General features: G+C 44.1%; 1 protein-coding gene across 1 annotated transcript; it reads left to right on the top strand.

The window, feature by feature from the left end:
• Positions 1 to 185: 185 nt before the first annotated feature.
• LOC106600823 (protein CASC3) lies at positions 186 to 17,194 on the top strand. Its single transcript, XM_014192524.2, has 13 exons — positions 186 to 399; positions 5,578 to 5,602; positions 5,744 to 5,799; positions 6,700 to 6,897; positions 6,997 to 7,142; positions 7,314 to 7,487; positions 7,933 to 8,813; positions 9,412 to 9,473; positions 9,628 to 9,736; positions 11,132 to 11,248; positions 12,574 to 12,776; positions 13,006 to 13,195; positions 14,602 to 17,194. The coding sequence occupies exons 1-12, from the start codon at positions 214 to 216 to the stop codon at positions 13,165 to 13,167; spliced, it is 2,319 nt and encodes a 772-aa protein (XP_014047999.1). The 5' UTR covers positions 186 to 213; the 3' UTR covers positions 13,168 to 13,195; positions 14,602 to 17,194.
• Positions 17,195 to 27,062: the final 9,868 nt, after the last annotated feature.

Here is a 27,062-nt window from a genome sequence, read left to right on the forward strand (position 1 = left end):
TTTTGTTCACAGGTGTCATCATACTGACTTAATCGTTACAAAATGCTTCAACAACCAATTAACGACACTTGCTAATTGAAACGATAACCTGCCAGAAAGATCGAAATTCCTTGATAAAAAAAAGAAGCTCGTGGCGGCTAAGGCGGAATTGCGTAACTAACATTCACCCACAATTCCTGGCATTCTTCCGGTTTCCTTTATACGATTTCTAAGATGGCGGACCGGCGACGGCGAAGGAGGCGCGCGTCCCAGGATAGCGAGGAGGACGATGAATCTGGTTCGGGATCGGAAAGTGGAAAGTCCCTTTCGCCAACGACAAAGCCCCGAGTACGGGATCCTGAGCCAGTTGAGGCACCAGCTGTTCGTGTGGTGCCGAAAAACGATGCTGAATCCGAGTGTGTGAGTGTTGTTCTCGAGACGCAAAGCTGATCAATTTAATAGTACTTGATTAGTTGGCTAGCTAGCTAACGTTAGCCTGCTCACTACTATAATTAATGGCTGGGTCAACAAGTCAGCCGGCTATGGTAATGGGACAGTACCTCGGGGATACTTGTCCAGTGGTTAGGCCAAGCCGCATCCCCATGTTTTGCGTTTGCTGCGTCCAGCTAATGTTGCTCATAAATCAACCAACTCTCATGTTTGGCCGGGAAACGTGTGAAGGGCCAACCCGTGAACTAACTAGACAAGCCATTTCGTTTGCGCTAGCTTACTTTGTTTGGTAACGCTAGCTAGCACGTTTACCACGATGGTAACGCGTTAGTAAATGGTTAGCAAGATGAAAGTATTTTAATATATTAATATACTGTACTATCGGTGTTTAGTTAAGCTTATAAGCTAGCTAATGTTGGCGCACGTTATCTGTCAGTAACTTGCTAACTACTGTAGTAGCTAGATGCTAATGTTACCTAAAGCCACAGGGAGCTTTGACGTTGTTGGGTTATTTCATCTGACTGTTAAAATGTGCCGTCCTTAGTTAGATAACGTTACAATATTTGCCTCCAGTCACGCCTCATCTAGTAATTTTTCTTGACCAGTAATAATCAGTAAAGATCTTGACTTAACCCTCTGGTTTTGAATGGCCACCACTACGACAAAGCTTGTTGATATTTATCGAAATCCCTAGTGATGTGAGGAATCCATGTTTGGCATAATAAATGGTGGTTTTAGTTTATTTTTACAGGGACAGTGTACATTAATCAACGTTTAGGTAACAGTGCCGGTTTTAGCCAGCCAGCTAATTTTCAACAGCAGGTCCTGGGCAGGTTATTAAAAACAATTACAATAACAATATAGACAATCAATGAGCCGTGAGCACATGCAGAGCAACATAGGACAATCAACATATAGCATGCAGACAGCGCAATAGCACAAAAAGCAACAAAACAAAATGCATTAAAGCAACAATGTTTCCACACCTCACAAGCATCAAACAACATGGAAAGCAGCAATACACAGTTTGGGATTATGTTCTGAAGACCGATTGGCCTTTAGCCATGTTTTTTGTTAAGGTGTGATAGATGGTGCAGTTATTTATTTGATAGCAGTGTGTTCCAGACGTGGGATGCTCTCATGGAGAAAGCCAATTGACTAAAGCTGCTTTTCCTTACGGGAACCATATAGTCACCTCATGTTAGACCTTGAGGATCTGCTGCCATGGGTTTGTGTTTTCTGTGTAACAAAAGTACTAAGTGGGGGCGGAGCAAGGCCATTTAGGATCTTGAATACAAGACATGCGTTGGTGTATTACACAAGATTTTTCCAACTCAGGAGCTCATGCTTTCTGAGGGTGTAACAGTGATGATGGCTATTGGGCTTTCTATCAAGCACTTTGAGAGCCTGTTTGTAGAGAGACTGAATTGGTTTTAATGTTGTACAGCAAGCTTGGGCCTAACTAGTCAATAGATAGATTTGAAGTACAGTTTTGCTACCTCTGCAGTCAAACAATTTTGTATAAATGGAAATGAGCTAGGTTGAATTTGGTTATGAGTTACCTTTTTCACCTGCTTTTTAAAAGAGGTTGGAATCAAGTATGATGCCAAGGTACTTAAAATCGGATACCACCTGGAGCTTCTCCCCTGACACATCTGGCTCAGTAGCATCAGTTGCTCTCTTTGTGAAGAACATGCAGACTTTTTTCTTCTTAGAATTGAGATGCAAACATGAGTCACTTTATAACCTGGACCATTACAGTAGTGAGTTCTTGTGCCGCTTGTTTTCTCTTTGCATGCACATATATCACTGTATCATCTGCATACGTTTGAACTTAAGACCCAGTACAGACAGAAGGCAGATCATTAATGTACAGGCTGAACAGGAGGGCCCCCAGTATTGACCCTTGGGGCACGCCCACATCACAGCTGAGATTGGGCGACAGCTCATTGTTCACTCTGACACGCTGAGTTCTGCTTTCACGATATGATTTCATCCATCTCAAGGCATCGGGGGGGAGTTGAACTTGGACAGTTTTGTGACGAGAACCTCATGGTTAACAGTGTCAAAAGCTTTCCTTAGGTCAAGAAATACAGCCCCAACAACACCCCTTTGTCCATCTTGGACTTCACATTTTCCAGAAGAAAGCAGTTGGCTGTTTCTGTGGAGTGTTTTGCTCTGAAGCCAAACTGCATAGAGTGTAATGTCACAGGGCTGTTGTTGAGGTGGGCAGTCAGTTGCTCTGCTACACACTTTTCAGCAACCTTCAACACCGCAGGTAGTATACTAATGGGCCTGTAGTTACTCATGTTAGATGGCTGTTATTATGGCCAACTTTCAGACCCTTGGAAACACCCCCTGACTAATAGATGTGTTGGTGACCTTAGTAATGGGGCCAATGAGTGACTCTGTAGTTTTTAAGAAAGGTAGAGTCCAACCCAAACACATCTTTGGCTTTAGAGTTCTTTAGTGAGCTAATCACCTTGTTCACCTCTGACTCAGAAACATCCCTTGTGATGAAGACCGGTTCAGTGTCATTCATTAGCGCGGAGCCCAAGAAACCAGTGGAGGGGTTCTGTGTCAGTACCTTGATAGAGTCAACAAAGTACAATGGTCTTTAAGACACTAACAGCTTAGACGGTAAGCAATTAAGGTTACAATTATGAAAACTTAGGACACTAAAGAGGCCTTTCTTCTGACTCTGAAAAACACTAAAAGAAAGATGCCCAGGGTCCCTGCTCATCTTCGTGAACATGCCTTAGGCATGCTGCAAGGAGGCATGAGGACTGCAGATGTGGCCAGGGCAATAAATTGCAATGTCTGTACTGTGAGACGCCTAAGACAGTGCTACAGGGAAACAGGACAGACAGCTGATTGTCCTCGCAGTGGCAGACCATGTGTAACAACACCTGCACAGGATCGGTACAGCCGAACATCACACCTGCGGGACAGGTACAGGATGGCAACAACAACTACCCGAGTTACACCAGGAACGCACAATCCCACCATCAGGGCTCAGACTGTCTGCAATAGGCTGAGAGAGGCTGGACTGAGGGCTTGTAGGCCTGTTGTAAGGCAGGTCCTCACCAGACATCACTGGCAACAACGTCGCCTATGGGCACAAACCCACCGAGGTGGAGGGTCCGTCAGGGTCTGGGGCGGTGTGTCACAGCATCATCGGACTGAGCTTGTCATTGCAGGCAATCTCAACGCTGTGCGTTACTGGGAAGACATCCTCCTCCCTCATGCGGTACCCTTCCTGCAGGCTCATCCTGACATGACCCTCCAGCATGACAATGCCACCAGCCATACTGCTCGTTGTGTGTGTGATTTCCTGCAAGACAGGAATGTCAGTGTTCTGCCATGGCCAGCGACGAGCCCGGATCTCAATCCCATTGAGCACGTCTGGGACCTTTTGGATTGGAGGGTGAGGGCTAGGGCCATTCCCCCCAGAATCGTCTGGGAACTTGCAGGTGCCTTGGTGGAAGAGTGGGGTAACATCTCACAGCAAGAACTGGCAAATCTGGTGCAGTCCATGAAGAGATGCACTGCAGTACTTAATGCAGCTGGTGACCACAACAGATACTGACTGTTACTTTTGATTTTGACCCCACCCCATTGTTCAGGGACACATTATTCCATTTCTCTTAATCACGTCTGTGGAACTTGTTCAGTTTCTGTCTGCTGTTGAATCTTATGTTCATACAAATATTTGCATGTTAAGTTTGCCGAAAAGAAACGCAGTTGACAGTGAGAGGACTTTTCGTTTTTTTGCTGAGTTTACATCTTTCATGCTCTTATTTGAACTTCAGGGCTGTTTTTAGAGCATGATCTCGTTCTTTCATCAGTTTCCAGATTTCTCCATTTAGCTAAGGAAGAGTGCTCTTTTTCCCTGGTTTGGATTTGATTTTCTTTAGGAAGTCATTTATTGTAGTCTGGATTGTGAATAGAAAAACTTGACTGTCAGCTTCCACATCTGTATAGGACAAGATAATTCCAGTTAATTCCCTCAGTCATTTAATTCACTCTGAATGGCCTGGTCATTTAACCTCTTTTGGCGCATGAACCGCTAGTGGGACACCTACAACAACATCTGGTGAAATTGCGGAGTGTGAAATTCCAAATACAAAAATCGTAATATTAAACATGCATGAAAATACAAGTGTCATACATCATTTAAAAGCTTAACTTCTTGTTAAACCAACCGTATTGTCAGATTTCAAAGCTGGCTTTACGGCGAAAGCATACCGTGCGATTATCTGAGGACAGGGCCCCACACCAAAATACTTTTTCAACCAGCACAGGCGTCACAATCACAACTAGCGATTAAATAAATCACTTTTGAAGATCTTCCTCTGTTTGCATTCCCAAGGGTCCCAGCTACACAATGAATGGTCGTTTTGTCCGAAAAAGTCCTTCTTTATATCCAAAAAGGGCAGTTTAGTTGGCGCCAATGATCTCAGTAATCCACTCTTTCAACATGCATACAAACAAATCCAAAAAGTTACCAGTAAAGTTTGTCCAAACAAGTCAAACGATGTTTCTAATTAATCCTCAGGTACTCTAATATCTAAATAAACAATATTTAATTCACGTGCCAACAAGACCACTTTTCTAATGAGACACCTTGTAGTTCTTCCAACTACTTGTTCATTTTTCAAAAAACAAGCCTGAAACCCTTTCTAAAGACTTACATCTAGTGGAAGCCATAGGAACTGCAATCTGCGTCCTATCTATTTGTATTTCCCATAGGCAAGCACTGAAATGGCCAGTGACCGAAAAAAAATCTGGATGGATTTTCCTCTGGTTTTTGCCTGCTTTATCAGTTCTGTTATACTCACTGACATTATTTTAACAGTTCTAGAAACTTCAGTGTTTCCTATCCAATGCTACCAAGTATATGCATATCCTAGCTTCTGGGCCTGAGTAACAGGCAGTTTACTTTGGGCACGTCAGTCATCCGAAACCAGTATGCTAATGATTTAAGAGGGTACATTCCTAGTGACACAGATTCCCCCCCACTACTAAACAATTGACATAAGGGTTGGTATCATGTCTGCGTGACAGTGGTGTGTGTAGGCTACATACTGTTGCTATTTGTTGTCAATTCATTCACGTTGTTTGACTAGTGTTATCCTTTCTTAACAGGAAAGTGAAGATGGCGTAGGAGAAGGTGAGTCAGTGTTTGGTGACGCAATCCAATGGCCTATCTAGAATGATGCACACATCTGAAGCATTTCCCATTTGGATCACACCAATGTTAAACAGTTGATGTATTTGTTTCAGACACATTTTAATGTTTGTGTTTTTGCAGCTGTCCTTTCTGACTATGAAAGTGCAGATCCTGAGGAGAATGGCTCCCATTCAGAGGTGAGTTGCCACTGCTGAACAGAGTTATACTGTAGGGTAAAATGTTAATGTCATTTTTATGGGTTTTATTTGCATGGACGCTTGGGCAACATAGTATTTGATGAACTAGATTTTTTAGAATTTCAGTAATGCAGGCTTCATGAAGCTACCCCAAGGTTCCTCATTCTCCCAACAGAATAGCCCAACTAGTGGATTGGAAAGATCATGATGTATCTAACTTCCAAAGTATTTGAGACAATTATTTTTCAATCACCATGAAACAAGAGTCCCTCCAGGATGTAGCTATCCTGCGACCCATATTTTTTTTGGCGACCCAAATCAACAATTCCAAGTATATTATTTGAGGGCTTGCAAATTTGCCCAATCCTGCACTATTACCTCATAAAACAGTCAAATTATCGCATACAACTGACTGATCACAACTAAAAAAAGAGGGCTTGCAATTTCAACCAATCACTGCAAATTTACTGCATAATATGGTTCAGTTAAGCACACATCAACAAACTTTTTTCCCTCGTCAGTGCATTTTTTTAACAAATTGGACAAAATCATCACACATTGCCATGTAAAATGTCAGAATTGCTGCAGTGAAATCCTGGATGGACTGAAGAGATGAGCAGGTTTCAACCATTGATACAGGTACTGGTATTTCGGAACACAGACCGTCTGCACTGTAGCGGCCCCTCGATGCAAGATACATTAATACATCCTGGATGGATGTGTAAAAAAACATGAAATCTACTGGGGTTCGGATGACAAGTTTAATTTGTTCACTGTGCATGGATGCTTTTGACTGGAATAAGTAGGACTCCAAGGATATTTGCATTGATCTCTCTGACAGCATCTTGGTAATGATACACATGAAGCAAACTAACTCAAGTCTTGTATTGTCTCTCTCAGGGAGGTGAGGAAGAGGAGGAGGTGGTCCCTCCACCGGCTGCTGAGCCCAAACCCAGTCCTGCTGCTGACACTCCTGCTGCAGAGGGGGAGCTGCAGGAAGGAGGGGGGAAGGAAGAGGGTGAGAAAGGTGTGAGTAAAGAAGTGAAGTGTGAAGATAAAGGCAACCTGGCAGGGGAGCGGCAAAGCGGGGATGGACAGGTAAAATGGATAATTGAAAAGAAAAAACAGTTGAAGAATCGCATACGAATATAGGCCTCTTGGTCAATCATTTAGAGTAATTCTATTCCGTGTAACCAGGAAAGCACAGAAGACTCTGAGAATAAAGGTGCTAAACCAGGCCAGAAGCTGGATGATGACCAGGACCGTAATAACCCAGCTTATATCCCCCGTAAGGGAATGTTCTTTGAGCATGACGTCAGAGGAAACGCACAGGAGGAGGAACGGTACGTTTACCCTTTTTTTATTTATCCGTTAAATGTTTGTTGTTCAACTGAAACTAGCTAAACGTGACCAACAACCACACAAAGGATGGGTGACTCCTAGTAATAGACGGATGACGTTTCATTGGTAAACCTGTTTATTGGTATATTTGCGGCTTCTTTCCTGTCCTCCAGGCCGAAGGGTCGTAACAGGAAGCTGTGGAAGGATGAGGGTCGCTGGGAACACGATAGGTTCAGGGAGGAGGAGCAGGCGCCCAAGTCACGTGAGGAGCTGGTTGCAATCTATGGCTATGACATCCGCAACGGAGGTGTCTCCAATGAGCGGTCCTATAGACAGCGCAAGCCCAGGTACTACTAACCCTCAACTCGACTAACCCTCAACTCGACTAACCCTCAACTCGACTAACCCTCAACTCGACCAACCCAGTGTTCAAATTCCCATGTCTCTGAAAGCCTGTAACACTAACCACCATTACTGTCTATTGTGCCAATTTATATTAACAGGCAGAATATAAAAGATATATCTAAAAAATTTGAGCAGAGTCGCACAGATTTTTCCCAGGCCGATTTGTTAGTCAAAAGCCAGTTGCGTGTCTGAAAAGGATACATTATTTGAAAATATATAGGTCCATTATAGTTTCTGTATACTTTCTACCTCGTTTTAGATGTTCAAGAGTGGCCTGGAGTGTTTATAAAAGAATCAAAACATAATCTGGCCCGTGTACCATCGTTTACCAACCGCTGGTCTACTAGCAGCTTGTCCTCACACTAGCCTCTTCTCCTCCCCCTGCAGACACAGCACCTCTCCAGTCCGGGACAAGCGCTGGCGGGACGGAGATGGGGAGAGGCCCATCCATACCTCCTGGCAGCAGGGAGGGAACTCCAACAGCCGTAGCGCTCCCCTAGCCGTGGCCCTGCAGCAGTCTGGTCCTCCCCCCTCAGCAGCCCCCAACACCCAGCGCAACAACAACCCCCCCAGGCCCTCCTCCCACCCCCCACCCCGTGGCTTCCAGGGCAACCGCCCCCCCCAGGCCCAGTACAGGAATGACAGAAACCAGGAGTCTCAACGGCCAGGCCCCAAGGCCCACCCCGCCGAGCCCCTCCAGACCCGGAGCCTACCGCCCATGGACGGGGAACGAGGCCCCAGGGGCCGGGGGAACAGAGGGGCCCATACGGAGCGCAGCTCTTCGGTAGTGGTGGAAGAGATCCGCAGCGAGGAGGATGACGAGCGTAACACAACTACAGTGACAACGTCCGTCTACCACAATCGCCACTACAGTGGCAAGGGAGATCGAGAAAGGGACTCTGCGCCACGGCGACAGGAGCAGCAGCGAGGGGGATCTGCTCCTCCGGCGGACAACCCGGTTACCCGCGATGCCTCCCCGGCTCCGGAGCGGCCCGTGGAGAAGAAGTCGTACTCCCTAGCCAGGAGGACTCGCACCCGGGCCACTGAGCTGGACAAGCAGGCCTCTCTTGAGGAGCCTGCCTCCACCGCGTCTTCCTCGGCACTGACGAGTGAGCCGTGGCAGGGCCCCGGTCAGAGCCAAGGGGATGCTGGAGACAGTAGCCAGGCGACGGTACTCACAGGGCTGGACCAGGACCTGGCCAGACTCAGCCTGGCCGGACAGAACTGGGCCCAGAACCCATCTTCGTTTCTACGTGCTGAGATGAGGGGTGAGCCTTCTGTCTTTTGCCCTCGCTCTACCCCGTTCTACCTCTCTCTCGCTCTAACCCTCCTTTTTTTATTTTTATTTTGAGTGTTAGGGAGTGACACACATCCTCTCATAGTTCCAGCAGCACTGTTACAAGCAGCTCAGTCACCACTGCACCAGCAGCCCAGGTGAAGCTAAGCAGCAGCTCCCTGGTGCAGCACTGAGTCAGTCGGTCAGTGACCGTTCAGTGAGGCTGATTGACATAATGAGGCCATTAGTCAGTGTGTCAATGGAAGTATCTCTTTTTAAGCCAGCTAATCCACTCAGTGCAGGTGGTGGTGCGTCCTTGCATGCAGTCTGGAGCCTGGGAGGTTTTTATCATGCAATACCTTAGAAATAAAATGTCCTTTTTGCACCCAAGGTTTAAAGTGGCTCAAGTACACATTTTGTCAGGACAGAAACCCTAGTCAGAACTACACGTTGGTAGCTGGTTTGACATGAAGCTTATAAGATGTAACTAAACAGCAGCAGTTAATCAGGAAGTTGGATATGTTTTGATTGCGTGTTGTCGAGACCTTTTTTTCCTTTTTCTTTTCTTCATTTTTCCCGTCTCGTTGCAGGCATCCCTAACTCTATGCACATGGGTGGAGCACCTCCACAATACAGTAACATAGAAGAGCTGGTGAGTAGGCCAACTTGTGGTGACTTGTGTACAAAGATGGGTTTCTGTCATTTTATATGTTGCCTTCAAGGAGAAGTCTGGCGTTTTTTTTGTTTTTTTTACCTGACATTTTGAGCGGTTCGTTCAGCTCTCATCCTCTTTCTCTCCATCTCAGGGAGCTGGTAACCGGGCAAAGCGGTACTCGTCCCAGCGCCAGAGGCCAAGCCCGGAGCCCGCTCCTCCTATGCACATAGGGGTCATGGAAAGCCACTACTACGAGCCCAGTGAGTCAGTGCCACACACTACCACCAGAAGGCAGGGCACAACTGAAACACACACTAGCCAGTGTCTCTTTGTCCATAGGCTCAGAGCCAGGCTCTGGTAGAATCAGTTCTAGACTACAGCATGTTGTAGCTGCGTTAGAATGCTGTCTTTAAAAATAAATGGTAGGGTACACGGGTATCTGTGATAAACTATAACAAAATAAGCTACATGGTTTAACACATGATTACATGATTGCCACATCAGATACTTTTGTATATATAGTATATGTGGACTCCCCTTCAAATTAGTGGATTTGGCTTTTTCAGCCACTCCCGTTGCTGACGGGTGTATAAAATTGAGCACACAGCCATGCGATCTCCATAGACAAACAGTGGCCCGTACTGAAGAGCTCAGGGACTTTCAACGTGGTACCGTCGTAGGATGCCACTTTTCCAACAAGTCATTTTGTCAAATTTCTGCCCTGCTAGAGCTTCCCCGGTCAACTGTAAGTGTTGTTATTGTGATGTGAAAGCGTCTAGGAGCAACAACGGCTCAGCCGTGAAGCGGTAGGCCACACAAGAACGGGACCGCTAAGTGCTGAAGTGTAATACATTGTCAGTCCTCAGTTGCATCACTCACTACTGAGTTCCAAACTGCCTCTGGAAGCAACGTCGGCACAAGAACTATTCGTCGGGAGCTTCATGAAAGATCTAACATAACCATGCGTCATGCCAAACGTCACCTGGAGTGGCGTAAAGCTCGTCGCCTTTGGACTCTGGAGCAGTGGAATCGTATTGCCTGAAGTGCTGTCCGACGGACAAATCTGGGTTTGGAGGATGCCAGGACAACGCTACCTGCCCCAATGCATAGTGCCAACTGTGAAGTTTGGTGGAGGAGGAATAATGGTCTGGGGCTGTTTTTCATGGTTCGGGTGAAGTGTAATCTTAATGCTACAGCAATGATATTCTAGACGAGGGGAAGGCCCTTTCCTGTTTCAGCATGACAATGACCCCGTCCACAAAGCAAGGTCCATACAGAAATGTTTTGTTGAGATCGGGGTGGAAGAACTTGACATGCCTGCACAGAGCCCTGACCTCAACCCCATCGAACACCTTTGGGATGAATTGGAACGATGACTGCAAGCCAGGCCTAATCGCCCAACATCAGTGCCTGACCTCACTAATGCTCTTGTGGATGAATGGAAGCAAGTCCCCAATGTTCCAACATCTAGTGGAAAGCCTTCGCAGGAGAGTGGAGGCATAGCAACAAGGGGAGGACCAACTCCATACTAATGCCCATGATTTAGGAATGTTTGACGAGCAGGCCATGTAGTGTATATGGTTTGGTTGTAGAATGATATATCTGACTGTAGAGCGCAAACATAAGTGTCAATGCTATATTGTCTCCTCCTGCAGTGTCTTACCAAGGACCAATCTATGCCCACGGCGACAGCCCCGCCCCTCTCCCACCCCAGGGCATGCTGGTCCAGCCTGAGATGCACCTCCCCCACCCAGGCCATCCAGGACACCCAGGTTAGTGTCTGTCACCTTGCTGCCAGGGGACCCAGGGAAAACGTGGTGTGGGCAGCAGTTAGCCTCAACTACGATGATAGATATGAACTCGGCCTGTGTCTTCTCTGGCAACAAAAAGGAAGTCAATGACAAGCTTTCTTGAACCTCACTTACCTCTGTATAATCACCATGCAAGTGAAGACATGTTCAATCAAGTCATTAATAGTATTGCTTAAATTCTCTCTTATAAAACTCAAATGAATTGTTATTCTTACTGGTTTAATGAATAACTTTTGTATAGTGCCTTTCAATAAGTGTTTCACGCCATAAAAAGTTGCCTCAAGTGCCTCCAAACTAGGGATGTGACAAATGTACAATTTGTATTTTTTAAACAATAAGGATAAAATGACATGCGAATTCACAATGCAGATGTGGTTATTCATGACTGCTAGGGTGCAATGGTGCTCAATCGACCCCAGTCATGGCTGCCAGCAATGATGGTAGGCTCTCTGTGTGCCTCTCCTCCATGCTCTGGTCAGTACAGGGGGCTTAATGTCCCACTTCTCATCAGTGTGATGGCTCGTGACAATGATGTATGACAGCTTGTTCAGACGTCCAACAATCTGTGGTGTTTGAGACCTCACGCTTTGTACTTGCAGAGCGATCATTGTACAATTTCTTTCTTGTAGTCTGGTTCTAGATATAGCATCAGGGCATTGAAGCCGATATCCTCTACCATTGCAATGGCTGCATATTAACTGCAATTTCTGTCATCGGGGCTGTTATTTTATCCATCCCTTATCGCACTTCTTTCTTGTGAAGATCCCGTGTCTCTTGTTTAGGGTCCTGTGCTGCTGCCAGCAATGTTTCGGGTCTCACGGTGCATCCCTTTCAGCATTGCACCTGTACCACCACTGTAGCTCAATTCCACTTTGCAAAGTTTGCATTTGATTGCCTAATTTAACCTCAAGAAGTATTGCCATGCAGGACTGTCACTTCCCTGTCTCACACTCTGCCATTTTCCCAACTGTTAACAAGGATGACGTGCAAAGTGCTTTATATTCTTTGAAAATAATATCTTCTAACATTACAGCATTGTTGCGTTAGGTATGTTTATTTTTCCCTTTGATGATGATCGGGCCCTTTTTTTTAATAGTCGTTTTGTGATAACTAACCGCACTGTGATTTTAATTGTGTGGGGTGGGGAACAAAAGTTTTTCGGGTTAAGGATTTTTTTTCATTTAAACGGCCCCACTCCTGACCAGAAATGCTGGTATGGTGTTGGCTACTGTATGTTCCTCAGTCTGTCTGGTCACACCCATGAACCTTTCCCGTCTCCCCCTCAGGTCTACACCCCCACCAGTCCAGCGGCCCCATGCCCAACCCGGCTCTCTACGCTGCTCCCCCCGTCTCCATGTCCCCTGGACAGCCCCCTCCACAGCAGCTGCTGGCCCCGCCCTTCTACCCTCCGCCAGGTGTCATGACCTTTGGGAACACCAACTACCCCTACCCGGCAGGAGCCACCCTGCCCCCCATGTACAACCCGCCGGTGAGACCCCTGCCCTCAAGACACCATAGCTACCATATCAGCATGTCAAATGTTGCTATATATTGTACCCAATGCAACACATTACTGTTGCAATATGCTGACAGCTCTGCAATTCTTTGCATATTTATACGTTATTTGATTCCACCCGTACCATTTTAGGAATGTGTAGGACTTGCTACAAACATCCAGGTATTTCCACACATGCATAAACCGTGTAACCTCCCCTCAGGCCCAGTCGCAGGTGTACGGCCAGTCGCAGGTGTACGGTGGGGTGACGTACTACGATCCGATGCAGCAGCAAGCCCAGCCCAAACCCTCGCCTCCCCGGCGCTCCTCCCAGCCCGTCACCGTCAAACCTCCCCCGCCAGAGGTAGGGTACGGCCCGGAGTGAGCCCCAAACCCCAGCGACCCAACAACCGGCAAGTCTTCCCTCTCTCACCCAATCAAAATGATAAGACTTCGACCTGCCTCAGTCCTGACTGGATGAGTCGGTGTGAGAGTAGGACAAAAGCGAAGGTTATGCTTTTAAAACATTTTGATAATGTTGAAAATCTGTTTTGGAGAGTTGGGTGGGGGAGGAGTACAGAATAGGCCTATCCCAGAGAATGTTGCTGTAGGTCATACCATAGCCATAAAGGCGCTTGCTTTCCTCATTTAGTTTTTTGAGCTCCCGTTCAAAAGTAGGCAACGCGTCTAAATCAAATGGTGTTTTTGCCTTGGACACGTGAAGTCAGGCCAGTGGCTCTGAGTCGGAGTAAAGCAGCTGAATGTGTGTTTAGGTCTCTGCTCTTCAGTTCGTTCTGACAGACGAGCTCCTCTTATCCCCTAGAGCTCCTCCTAAAAGCCCCCAGGCAATAAGACTGTCTTCAGACTGATGTCTCTTTTTGAGATGTGAGTGGACACACACACGACAAAGACGCAATTCAAAATCCCAGCAGAGAAATGCTTTGGTGCAGAGGTAACCTTCAAACAGATGAATGCCTAACACCTAGCTGCATGACAGTCAAGACTTTTCAAATCAAATTTATTGGTCACATACGTGTTGAGCAGATGTTATTACAGGTGTAGCGAAAGGCTTGTGCTTCTAGCTCCGACAGTGCAGTGACATTTAACAAGTAATATTTACATTTCACAGCATATACACGTAAATCTAGGTAAGGAATGGATACAATTGTCAGCGCGGCATTGGACTAAGATGGCGGTATAGAATACATTATATACGTATGAGATGGAAACATTATTAAAGTGGCCAGTGATTCCTAATCTGTGTCTATAGGCAGCTGCCTCTGATGGGCTAGTGATGGCTGTTTAACAGTCTGATGGCCTTGAGATATAAGCTGTTTTTCAGTCTCTCGGTCCCAGCGTTGATGCACCTGTACTGACCTCGCCTTCTGGATGATAGCGGGGTGAACAGGCAGTGGTTCGGGTGGTTGATGTCCTTGATGATCTTTTTGGCCTTCCTGTGACATCAGGTGCTGTAAATGTCCAGGAGGGTGGGAAGTTTGCACCACCCTCTGGAGAGCTTTGCGGTTGTGGGCAGTGCAGTTTCCGTACCAGGCGGTGATACAGCCCAACAGATGCTCTCAATTGTGCATCTGTAAAAGTTTTAGGTGTTAAGCCACATTTATTTAGCCTCCTGATGAACTTCTCCTCTGTGGTCCCATCGATGTGGATGGGGGGTGCTCCCTCTGCTCTTTCCTGAAGTGAGCTCAATTGTATTGCTGAACCATGCATTCTTGCCTCCTCCTTCCAGCCTAATCCAAAGCTTGCGCGACAGAACAGTTGTGCTGATTTGTCCGTTTCTGCTATTTTCCCTTTTCTCCAGGACCGGAGTGGGAAGCCCAGTCAGGAGGTCAGATCCTAGCACGGCGTTCCGAACGGCTGCGCCAGTTGGAAGAGAGTGAGGGACAGGGAGACGGGGTCTGCAATCGAGGACCAGCACCACGTGTGGAGCGGATTCGATTTTTTTATTTTTTAACGTTATCTGGGATGTTAGCCGCCTTGTGTTCAGGTGCCACATTGGTTGGTCGCCCACAATACTGAAGGGTTGTTGTTTTGGTTCACCTACCAGTGTTTTGCCTCTGAGGGGAGTGCGGTCTTAAAAACCCTATAAAACGTAACCATATAAAACCGTTGACGAAAGCCTTTAATAACAACACCTCTGTAAATATTACGTGACACCCGACACCAATGACATTCGTAGACATTTGTTCCTTCTAACAATCTGTCGTTCAACTGTAGGTATATTCATGCAAAAAATGTGTTTTTAAGCTCGAACAAATGTTTAGGACTGGCTTAAATGTGTCATGTGAGTATTATGGAGAGAATCTAACTGGCATAGTTGGTCATTTATATGGGCTAGCTAGAGCTTTTTGTCCCACCCACCAGACAATCCTGCTCATTTTCTAGCTAATATTTACACTCCCCTATGTATTTATTTGGACAGTGGAGCAAAACTTTGAATGTCTCTCTACTCCAGCATTTTTGGATTTGAGATCAAATGTTTCATACGAGGCGACCAGTACAGAATGTCTTTTCATAAATATATTTTTTTCCTTTTTAGAAATGAAAGCCAAACATTTTGAAGATGTCATAAATATTTGGACAAATTCACTCCAGTTTCTGAACACTTCTACATTAATGTGGATACTACCATGATTACAGATACTCATGAACGACTCTTGAATAATGATGAGTGAGAGTTTGAGCCACAAAGATCTTGCTAACCTCTCACCATTGCCGATAAGAGGTGAGCATTTTTTGGGGTGGTTATGATATGTATGCCTCTGACTTTCTTACTCATTATTTACGATTTATTCGTGATTATCCGTGTTCATGGAGACCTTCCTTATTAATGTTCCAAAACATTCTACTTTTATTTACAATAAGTGACTCCCAAAATGACAATACAATATTTACCATTCATTTCTATTGGGCACAACATAATCTGAAACGCAACCAAAAAGTGCAAATGCATCCAAGTTTGTATCTTAACAAGCTTGATGTCATTGCGTGCTATGAATATGGGACCAAGTACTACACTTGACTACTTTAATACACAAAGTGAATTTGTCCAAATACTTATGACACCTTCAAATGGGGGTACTAGATGCGTAAAGTGCTTTAATTTCTAAACATAACAGATTTGTATGGAAATACTTTCCAATTAATGGTGACATTCTTAAGTCATCGTATAAAACATTTTAATCTCAAATACAAATGCTGGAGTATAGAGCCGAATGGGGAATAATGTTGCTTCACTGTGCCAATAAATACGAAGAGTAGTGTCCCATTTCATCTCGCAGCAGCATCGTAGGTCTTAGTTTTTATTTTATGGTTTCCAGTCTTGTAAACGCACACTTTTTAGATAAAGAATAAAACCTATATACAGATGGTGTTTACCTATAGCTAGTACCCTACAATTTCAACAACTTATTTTCGAGTTCTCTTGATACCTTCCACATTGCCCTGTTTTTTTTATTTCGTTTTTTACGTAATACTGTATTACCAGAGAACCATTTAACCTTGCCTGAAACTGATGTACTTGACAGTGCTACTGCTTTCTAATGTAAGTGTATATAGATAAATGTATATTAAAGCCTGTGGTTTAAATAAGCAGAAATACTACCACCTTGTTATCAAATTAGTACTGTCACTATGAACAAAAGTCGTATACGTGGTTATGAATGGATAAAATAAAAAAAACGAGGCTAACTCTGGCTTTTGAAATGAAATGGTTGTTTGGAAGTTTGCCGTTTCCTTTATTTCCCCCTCAGAATCCTTTTGTGAAAGTGGAGAGACTGGTGAGGCCACTCGACCACTAAAATGGATCTGATTTGTCTGTTTGCAGAACGTACTGCTGATCCCAAATGATTTTCCCTAAAGGAAATTGTGTTCATTTAGGTTGCATTTCACCAGGCAGCCAAATTCTGACTGTTTTCCACAATCAGATATTTTTCAGATCTGATTGGTCAAAAGACCAGTTAGTGTGTGGAGGGCGGTCAGAATGGGCTGCCTGTCTAAAAGCAGCCAAATAAACCTAACATACATGCATGTTATACATACATAAATATGATTGTGAAAGTAATTCAGTTGGTGCTGTTGGCTGCACACTGTTATAGTGAGTCTGCCCAAAAAAGGGCAATTGGCTTTTTTTCTTTTAAAAAAACCCTCCTGAATCAGTATAAGTTGAGTTGTATTCAAAGTGTTTTGTTTAAAAATGGCTGGTAAGAATGTTTAAAATGTTTTATTTTCTCTGCCTTAAGGATAAATTGGTTTGACATGTTTCATTTGACTAGACCTGCCAACACTGTGAGGGCTTGTTTGTTTCATAGATGTTTGAATATATACAAGTTTTCTTGATTGTGGAGCAAATTTTGTTTAGACCGAGGAACATTAAACAAAATCTAGGAAAAAAATTAATTGTCATGTGGTTGATTGGCAGTTATTCAACAGCTACCACTGGATGGCAACATTGTGCCAAGCCTTCAACTCACTGCTCTCACATAGGCCTATTAAACATTTGAATTATTTTAGTCATTTAGCAAACACTGATCCAGAGCAACTTACAGTATTGAGTGCCAACATTTTCATACTGGTCCCCCAGGGGAATCGAACCCACAACCTTGGTGTTGCAAGCATCATGCTCTACCAACTGAGCCACACGGGACTACCCATCTATCAACTGATACTAATAATCAATGACACAATTTTTCCTTTTCAGTTGACTCTCTAGTTAACATAACTTGAGTTCAGCCATCACATGAAAATTGAATTAGTTGCATTTCACTGTTGAATTATAATGGGGCCATTAATGGATGGTAAAAGTGTCCCATTTATAATGGCTGGGGCCAGTACTGAGACTGAAAGACTTCTTGCTGTGGAGCTACAGAGATGAGTGACAGCTTGAGGGCAAGAGACATTAACAGTAGTCGATAGTGATTCGAGTGGAAAATATGTTTTGTGTTTCAAGGACGAGGTGAACACAATTTGATTTACATCTGAATAAGAGGACAAGGCATGCTGTGTTTGTAAAGTTACCTATAGCCCTTGTTTGGTTAGCTACGTTGTATAGGACAGGCTACAAAGGAAATGCACTTGCCTACCATCTCTTTACCAGGGCCCCTCTGTCTCTATGCCAACTGGTGCTGACATGACCAATAGAGAATCTCAATTTCTGGCATGTCGAAGCAAATTGCAATGTTTCTGTCATGACATCTTCTGGGGAGTGTAGGCATGCAGAGTACACATTGGAAATGATCATCCACTCTTACCAATGCGGTATGACTCTCTTCATACAAGCATTGATGAGAATAATGTATCCATTTAAATGTATTTGTAGCGCTTTCCCCGGTCATTTGTCAGACAGCCATATATTACAAAAAGCAGGCATAAACATACTGAAGGTGACATTTGGCATTGAAATGAAACACTTGTGGAAGAAACATTGAGAGGAACCAGACCCTATGAAAGATTTCAAATGAAAGCTGAGAGAGTTGGGTGGCATACTGATCTGGTGTAAGAGAACTGCGGGAGAGAGGAGCTGAGGGAAGCCTAGGGGTACTGAAGTTTGTACATCAATAATTGTGTTTGAATGAGGTAAAAACTCTGTATATTGCACAAAAGCTTAACTAATTCAAACTCCCTAGACTGCTGTGGAGGTTTACTTTGATCTTGGTCCATGGCATAATATGTATATTTTAGCTGAGAGTTCTCAACGTTAAGCCACTGTTAAAAATTCAACCATTCTTTCTTTGAAGGTTAGTTCGGTTTGTGGAGAAATTATGACCAAAATCATTTTTATTGGTAATTTACCATAACTAATAGGTCTATTTGGGCCACATTCCACCAGAATTCAGGTGTTGGAGGACAAGCAAAGCTAATAGGATGTGTTTTCCTCTTTCCCCCTAAAAAAGGGTGGGTTGCTTCTTTTGTTTAGTGAACTTTGCTTTCGATACGCTCATCCCTTTGGGCACAAATATATAGGAGGTAAATTAGAGAGAAGAGAAAGGTATTGAATGTTAATTGTTCCAGACTCTCATTACTCTCCACACTGCATTTTCACCATCATCAGTGTTGGGGAGTAGTTAACTACATGTAGCTCAACTCGTAATTTAACTACATTTTGCAGTAGCTTAGTGGTAGTTGAACTAAATTCTTATCTTGTTAGTGTTTTCAGAAGTGAATAACTTTTTTTGCCATGTACCAGTGTAGCTAACTACTGGAACTACGCACTACTTATTTCGCAAACATATACTAAAATATGTGTGAAGTAGGCAATAATTTCCTTTCATTTTCAGCATCAGACCTGACAAATTTTTACTTGAAACAGTTTTTGTTTTTAATAGGCTCCTGATAAATACTAAATACTAAAAGCATATTTTTCTTCAGGGAAGTTTTAGTGTAACTTAACTTCTTTCAGTGTGAAGTAATTAGTAGCTTGGTAAACTATGTTTTCAGAGTTGCTTCCCCAACACGGACCACCAATCACCCTCCTTGTGAATATTTATGTGCATACAGTCAGAAATAGAGAATTCAGCCACTGGTAGAATCAAAAGTGATTCTTCCTCTAACACCCAGCCATATTATGAGTCACACAGAAACTTGTATTGCAGATACTGGACTCTGTTTCGGGTATTCATTCATTAAGGATGTAAGCCTATAGTTTGTACTACTCATCCACTGCTTTAATAACCATGTTATAAGTGGCCTAATGTATTCAGTACATTCGGAATGAAGGCGCTCAGCATTTACATTACAATGGTGTCCCTTTCCACACCTATGCTGTCCAATAGCATGCTCTGTCTCATGCTTTTTAATGCAGTTGACGAGCGAATCATTTCATCGCATGTTGTTCATGGAGGCAGCTGCCATGTGAGGTTTTGGATTGACAGTTCTAAACTGCTGCTTGTGTTCTGGCCCGGGAGGGATCTAAGCCATGTTTCTTATGTAATCGGGCTCATTTGAAAAAAAAAAAAAGAATTATTCTTGCCATTGATGTTTTGTGTATTTTAATTAGCTTTACGAAATGGCTTCACGACACCTCCCACACAATCAACGAAGCTGGCCAACATTTTCTCACAAACCCATTTCCACGTTTTTTTTCTCTCTCTCTTTCACACTCTTTCATGCAGACCTTCTTCTTCTGCTGGTTGTTACTATGGTATCATGCTGTAATCCTATTCTCTCCCTAACTGTCAATCTTGTTTTCTTCCTAAGACCCATTTTTCACCCCCTCTCTTCCCCATTCCCCTCAAACCTCTTACCCCTCACCCCTCTCTTTCCCTTATTCCCTCACTATCTACCCCAGCCCCCGTTCTTCCTCTCCTGTGCTTGATGAATGTCTTGCATATGGATTCCCCTCCCTCTTTTGTGTCCGGCCCTCTCTACTTGTGTGGGCAGAGTTGAAGTGAAAGGCTCTGTTTTGGTTGTATTGTTGTCGGCCCCTTTGGCCTTCATATGCACCACCAGAGATTCTATTCTGTGTCCCCCTCGATACCTGCCAACTCCACTAACATGCAGTAGCACATACATGTGTTATTAATGGCCCATCTTTGACAGTCCTGTATATTTAACGCAGGGTCCCCCGTCCTTGTTGTTGTTCGGCATCGCGGTGTTCGCGTCGCGGAGGCGGGGCCCGTCCTCCCGCCCCATTGTAGCAGTTACAGGCCAAACAAAGCACCCTGCCACCAAGGGTGGTGATGTCACCACGACGCATTCCCCTAACCCCCCCATCCATGTGTGTGTGTGTGTGTGTGTGTGTGTGTGTGTGTGTGTGTGTGTGTGTGTGTGTGTGTGTGTGTGTGTGTGTGTGTGTGTGTGTGTGTGTGTGTGTGTGTGTGTGTGTGTGTGTGTGACACGTCATTAAACTCCGGCATGATTCACGGCAGCCTCCGCTGCTCTGTATTGCTCATCCATAGACAAATGATGTGTCTGTAAGGCTCCGGCTAATGAGTGATGGTCAGGGCAGCACATCACATGCCCAGATCCTGCTCTTCTTCCTAACTTATATATAGACGCATAGAAAATTACTCGGGCTGTCACACTGTAGTGTGCAAGGGAGTGTAAAGTGTGAGGGTGCTCCTCTCCTCTCTATCTTCTTTGTTTACCCCTTTCCCAACACAGAAATATATTTTTAAAAACAAGTCAACTAAGTTTTTACGTCTTTTATGAAGCCTTAGGGCTGTGTTTAGGTAGGTAGATCATTTGATGACCCCTCTTGAACATCTAAGTCCCGTTTGAGCCAATGTAGGAATGATCTGAAGTCTAGTGCTGTGACAATGAATAGGCCTCAAGATGACTCGCTGACTGCCAGTTTTATTATTTTTATTTTATTTATTTCACATTTACTTAACCAGGTAGGCTAGTTGAGAACAAGTTCTCATTTACAACTGCGACCTGGCCAAGATAAAACAAAGCAGTTCGACACAAACAACAATACAGAGTTACACATGGAATAAACAAGCGTACAGTCAATAACACAATAGAAAAAGTCTATATACAGTGTACACAATATAACAAATAAAAAAAGTTGCAATAGCAGTAACCCTATGGCGTGTGTGTATACAGATGTAGGATATTAATTGGATCACTCTTTTGCTGCTGAGAATTTTCCTGCAGAGAAGGAAATGCAGACTTGAAGTGTATTCAAGGATTAAAAAGGCTTCAAAAGTTTGCAATTTCCACTTTAAAATGTCAGACTTGATTTGCAAAGGTTGAAAAATGTATCAACACTTACAAAAATTTGCCATGAATTATAATTCACATAATTGACATTTCCTGTTGTAGAAAACTGGCTCAAATGAAGATCCTACACTTAGAAAAAGGGTTCCAAAAGGGTTCTTCAGCTGTCCCCATAGGAGAACCATTTTTGTAAAGGAACTCAAAAGGGATCTAACTGGAACCAAAAAAGGTTCTTCAAATGGTTCTACTATAGGGACAGCCAAATAACCCTTTTAGATTGTAGAAACCACCTTTAAAGAAAGATGAGAATAATAATGAGAGATGAGTAACAACACGTTAGGCTACTCGAGCAGTATGTGTGAGTTTATTCACTGTTGAAGGACTCTGAATTGGAACAGTCTGAACTGACTCATCTTAGCCGGGCTGAAAACATGAGATGCAATTCAAAACAGCAGAGCCATAACGATGACACATTCTGTCTGTTCTTGCGACCAAGACAGAACATTTAGCAGCTCTCAACTAAATATGCAGCACCAGATAGACTTCTGGAGTGCATGTGTGGGTGGATGTGAAGGGATGGATGAAGGGGTGCGGTGGGTGTTGAGAATGAGAAGTGAAAGCTCCATATATCAGAGTGCTTGAAGGGGGAGTCTGCCTGTTTGAGGAGTTAAGGATAATATTTTGTGGAACGGCCCCAGAGGGCCCCAGCCTCCCTCCTCCCAGATACCCAGAGGAACGCCAGCTGATCTCCATCCTCAGACACACTCAGGTGACCGGCCTCATTTATCTCTCAGCATGGCTCCCTCCTGGCTTTGTTAGTCTGTGTAGCCCCCGGAGCCCTGAGTGTGTGTGTGTGTGTGTGTGTGTGTGTGTGTGTGTGTGTGTGTGTGTGTGTGTGTGTGTGTGTGTGTGTGTGTGTGTGTGTGTGTGTGTGTGTGTGTATTTCATTGTGTTACTCTATATTCTGTGCGTGCACATCTGTGTTACTTTATGCTGGATGCAGTGTTTATCTACTACAGTATGTCCATGTCTGTCAAATTAAATCAAATTGTATTGGTCGCATACACATTCTTTCAAATCAAATGTTATTGTGTGCACTTGTCTATGTATGGGACATGTTCGTGTGTGTGTGTGTGTGTGTGTGTGTGTGTGTGTGTGTGTGTGTGGAGAAAGGGGTTCGCACATGGCATAAGGACAGCATTGTGCCAGCGGTATGGGGGATAGAGGGATGACGGACGGACGGTCGGTCGGGGGGGGGGTGTCCAGATGAGTCATCGCAGATGTGCGCCTCCCTCCCTCCCTCCAACTATGTCCGCCCATCAGTAGAGCAGAGAGTGGAGCGAGTGCGTTAGGCACGCTGGGTCATTTGTCATCTTGGTGGATGACACATTGTAGAGGAGAGGCACAGCACCGCTGAGAATCACATTCAATGCAGTCCCTGACTGATAGGGTTACGCAATCCTCACGGCAACGTCTGTCCCGCTGTTGTTCAGCCACAGTGAATATCAATTCAATATCTTTTCATGTCCTGAGGTACAAAGCAAGTGTGCCACTATAACCACATTGGTTGAGACAACAAAGCAATTATGGATTCTAAGGTGATTCCAGTCATTCATAACAAAACAGAATGATATAAATATTGATCCAGTTGAACACAAGTGATATTTTGCTCAGTTTGCTTTTAAATGTTTTTTTTGACCACACCAAACAGACCATCCACAGTAAAGGACATTAGGTGGAACTCAAAACCTATAGCTCTGGCAACTGCGTGTCAATAAAAGTCTATATGTGACCCCGTGACCTTGCTGACCTCATCTCCATATAAAACCATTCACCATCGGAAGGGCAGTGCTCCCATAATAGCTAATCTGGTGATCATACTAGAACCTCCATGTGACATTTTCCACCAGTGTGTGGTAAGCGTAAATGACGGTTATGACCAGTAACCTCATGGTTGACCCCGCCCCTTTCCGCTCCTCTCCCTCCCAGCCTGTCCATCCACCTTTTAGCACCTCTGTCCTTCCCTTAAAGACGTTTGACTGCATAAGCCAGAGTGGAGAAACTGGTTTCCTCCATAGTACGGCAATGAAGTGTAAAGCGCAAGTGCTACTTTTGGGAGTGCAGGGGATTCCTTCGTGGAAATACCCAGTGGTCTCACAGACCAGGCAGTTACAGAGAAAGCAGAAGAAACAGAAAGTCAGGGCTGAGGGGATGTGGAAGTACAGTAACATGATACCCGTATTCTCATTTCGTAGCATGGCAGACCTTGTGACTGAGGGCAATGCTTGCCATCACTACTACACAACATAGCTCTGAGTCATAGATTTGTGGTCAAACCTTGTTTGCATAGTTACAGAGGGGAGTTATTGTTTGGTGGGAATTATTTTTAAATTCAGGGTATTTCCAGAAATAGAGCATTAAGAAAATGTATGTGTTATTAAGAAAAGCCTAAAAAAAACTTTGAGGAACAAAGCCTTAAAGAGGCCAATCCTTCTCTTTCAAATAAAAGGCTGGAATTTCCCAATAGAATGCAAAACTCCAAGGTCAGTCAAGGTGAAGAGAATCATTTTAGGTATCTGACAATATTTTACAGTTGACGGTATTGGTGTAACTTGAAGCCACCTTATACATTCCCTGAGCTATCCATTGCAGCCATACCTCTTTCAAGCACTCTTGAGGTATCAGATAACAACTTGAGCTGCACCTGCTAGCTAAATCGGTGGATTTTTGTCAAGTTAGGAATTAGCCCACTGGGCACAGACGTCAATTCAACGTCTATTCCACGTTGGTTCCACGTCATTTCATTGAAATTGCCCAGTGGGAGGTTACCTGTCATAGCCAGACAAATGTAAGTCTATCTGGTTATTCAAGATCAGCACACCATTCACCGGTGGTTGTTGTGAGGCTTTTGGTCAGCGATGAGTCACACTCTCTTCGCAGCTTGTGAATAATATTGAATGTTTGTGTGAATTAGAAAAGTCCATGTATTCAGACTGGACAAGTGCATTAGTGATGCATCAATATAACTATTCAATACGACTTCAATACGACTACACGACAGACTATTATGAAACGTCCCGCCTACACGCTCTACATATAATCAAAAGTATTGGGAAAAATGCACTTATGTGTATTAAAGTAGTACAAAGTTAAGTATTTGGTCCCGTATTCATAGCACGCACTGAGTACATCACGCTTGTGACTCTACAAACTTGTTGGATGCATTTGCTGTTTATTTTTCAGATTACTTTGTGCCCAATAGAAATTAATGGTAAATAATGTATTATGTCATTTTGGAGTGACTTTTATGGTACATAAGAATAGAATATGTTTCTAAACACTTCTACATTAATGTGAAGGCTACCATGATTACCTATATTTCTGAATGACTCGTGAATAGTGATGAGTGAGAAAGTTACAGACGCACAAATATCATAGCCCCCCACCTCCTGTGGAGGAGGAGGATGGAGAGAAGAAACGGAAAGCCAGGGCTGAATGGATGTGGAAGTCACAGGAGGTTGGTGGCACCTTAATTGGGGAGGATAGGCTCGTGGTAATGACTGGAGCAGAACAGGTGGAATGGTATCAAATACATCAAACACATGGTTTCCATGGTTTCCAGGTGTTTGATACTATTCCATTCGCTCTGTTCCGGCCTTTATTATGAGCCGTCCTCCTCCCAGCAGCCCCCTGTGGTGGAAGTACAGTACAGTATCATGATAACTGTATCCTCATTAAGAAACATTGTGACCTTGTGACCGAGGGCAATGCTTGCAATCACTACTACGCAACATAGCTCTGAGTCATAGTTTTGTGGTCAAACCTAGTCTCCATAGTTACCGACAGGAGTTATTGTTTGGTGTGAATCATTTTTCATTCAGGGTATTTCCAGAAATAGAGCATTATTAAGAAAATGTATGTGTTACTAAGAAAAGGCCAAAATAAACTTAGAGGAACAAAGTCTTAAAGAGTACAAGCCCGTCCTTCTCTTTTTAAAAAGAAAACTGGAATTTCATGATAGAATGCAAAATTCCAAGGTCAGTCAATTCACTGTCTATTCCACGATGGTTTAATGTCATTTCATTGAAATGACGTGGAAACTTGATTCAACCAGTATGTGCCCGGGCGAGAGAGAGAGAGAGAGAGAGAGAGAGAGAGAGAGAGAGGTGAGAGAGAGAGAGAGAGAGAGAGAGCGAGAGAGAGTGAGTGAGAGTGTGATTGGGGGACTCCACTCCTGTGTCAGTGATGTGGGACAGAGGGGTTTCCCTGAGACAAGTCACTCAGTACACATGTTCCCCATCCCTTCCCCCATCGACATCCCTACAGCTCCGGGACAGACGTCGCTGAGCTTGGCATATTGCCAGCGGTGACGGAAGGCTGCGGTCTCTGTGTGTAAGCGCTCCTGTCACTCACAGACAGGAGCTAGGGAGCTAGTGCCTTGTGTCAATAGAGACAGCTAGTGGGGTTGAGCTGAAGGAAACCAGAGACAAGGATGAGGTCATTCCTCAAGGAGACCAGATAATCAGAACTATTGTCTCAGGGGGCTTGCAAATCCATGCACGATCCCACAGCTAAAAACTCAACTATATTGTGGCTGGTTGTGTGCGAGGTAGGCTTCACTACTACTGTCAGGCACTGTCTTGTTTGACATTTTATAGAGGGACACACTGCTTGCCGTTCACTGCAAAGAAATGAACTGATAACTTTGGCAGCGATTAAGATATTTCTACATTGCCTCAATGTCCAGGCAATAGCCTGAATGAGTTAGTATGCAGTAGGTTGCGAGAGAAACGATGCCCCAAGTACATGTTATTGAGAAGAGAAGCCATGCTTTTCAATATCCCCAGCCATGAGCTCTCTTACTCTGACATGTGTTGTATGGCACCTGTGTGCTCGCTGTTTGGAAAGACCTCTTGCATAGGCATGTAGCCGGATCAGTCAGCCGTGAGTGGCCGGAATCGGATCCCGCATTTACTCTGAAACAAAGTATTGAGTATGCGGCAGCTCAGAGTGAGTATACGGTTTCCTCCTGCAGTCCAGTTGATCATCGGGATGGTGATGAAACCATAAGCGACACCTGATAAGTTTCCATTTCATCATGAGTGCCTCGGCTGCTGATTGCTGTTTAAGCCTCGCGCTCTGTTGTTCTCTCTCCATAGGTCCACTCATTTTCTCATACAAACATGATTTAATAACTTCATTTGTTGCATCGAATAGGCTACCACAATCAATATCACTCAATTGGTGATTCCAAAAATACTTCCTGAATGATTTTCAATCACAAGCCACAAGTACTGGAGTAATGAAGTCGCACGCAACACCAGTAGTAATCAATGACACTACTACACAGGCATACTACCACTGACCTTTATTTTCCAATCTTTTAGCAGTCCTGTGTTCTAGTAGAATCAATATCTGCTTTTACTACTATTCAAATGGCCGTAGTCGGTTTAAACAGAGCAAATTACATTTGAATGAAACTTAACTAAGAAAGGCTTTCTCTGAAATAAGGTCAAATAAATTGCGCTTAGATGAATAATTAATCAATCCCTGAGTTATTTATCTAATGAACTACTAAATCTAATAAGTGAATGGTGATTTTAA

Source organism: Salmo salar, chromosome ssa03 (assembly GCF_905237065.1).
Source record: "Salmo salar chromosome ssa03, Ssal_v3.1, whole genome shotgun sequence".
In the NCBI taxonomy this organism is placed as follows: domain Eukaryota; kingdom Metazoa; phylum Chordata; class Actinopteri; order Salmoniformes; family Salmonidae; genus Salmo; species Salmo salar.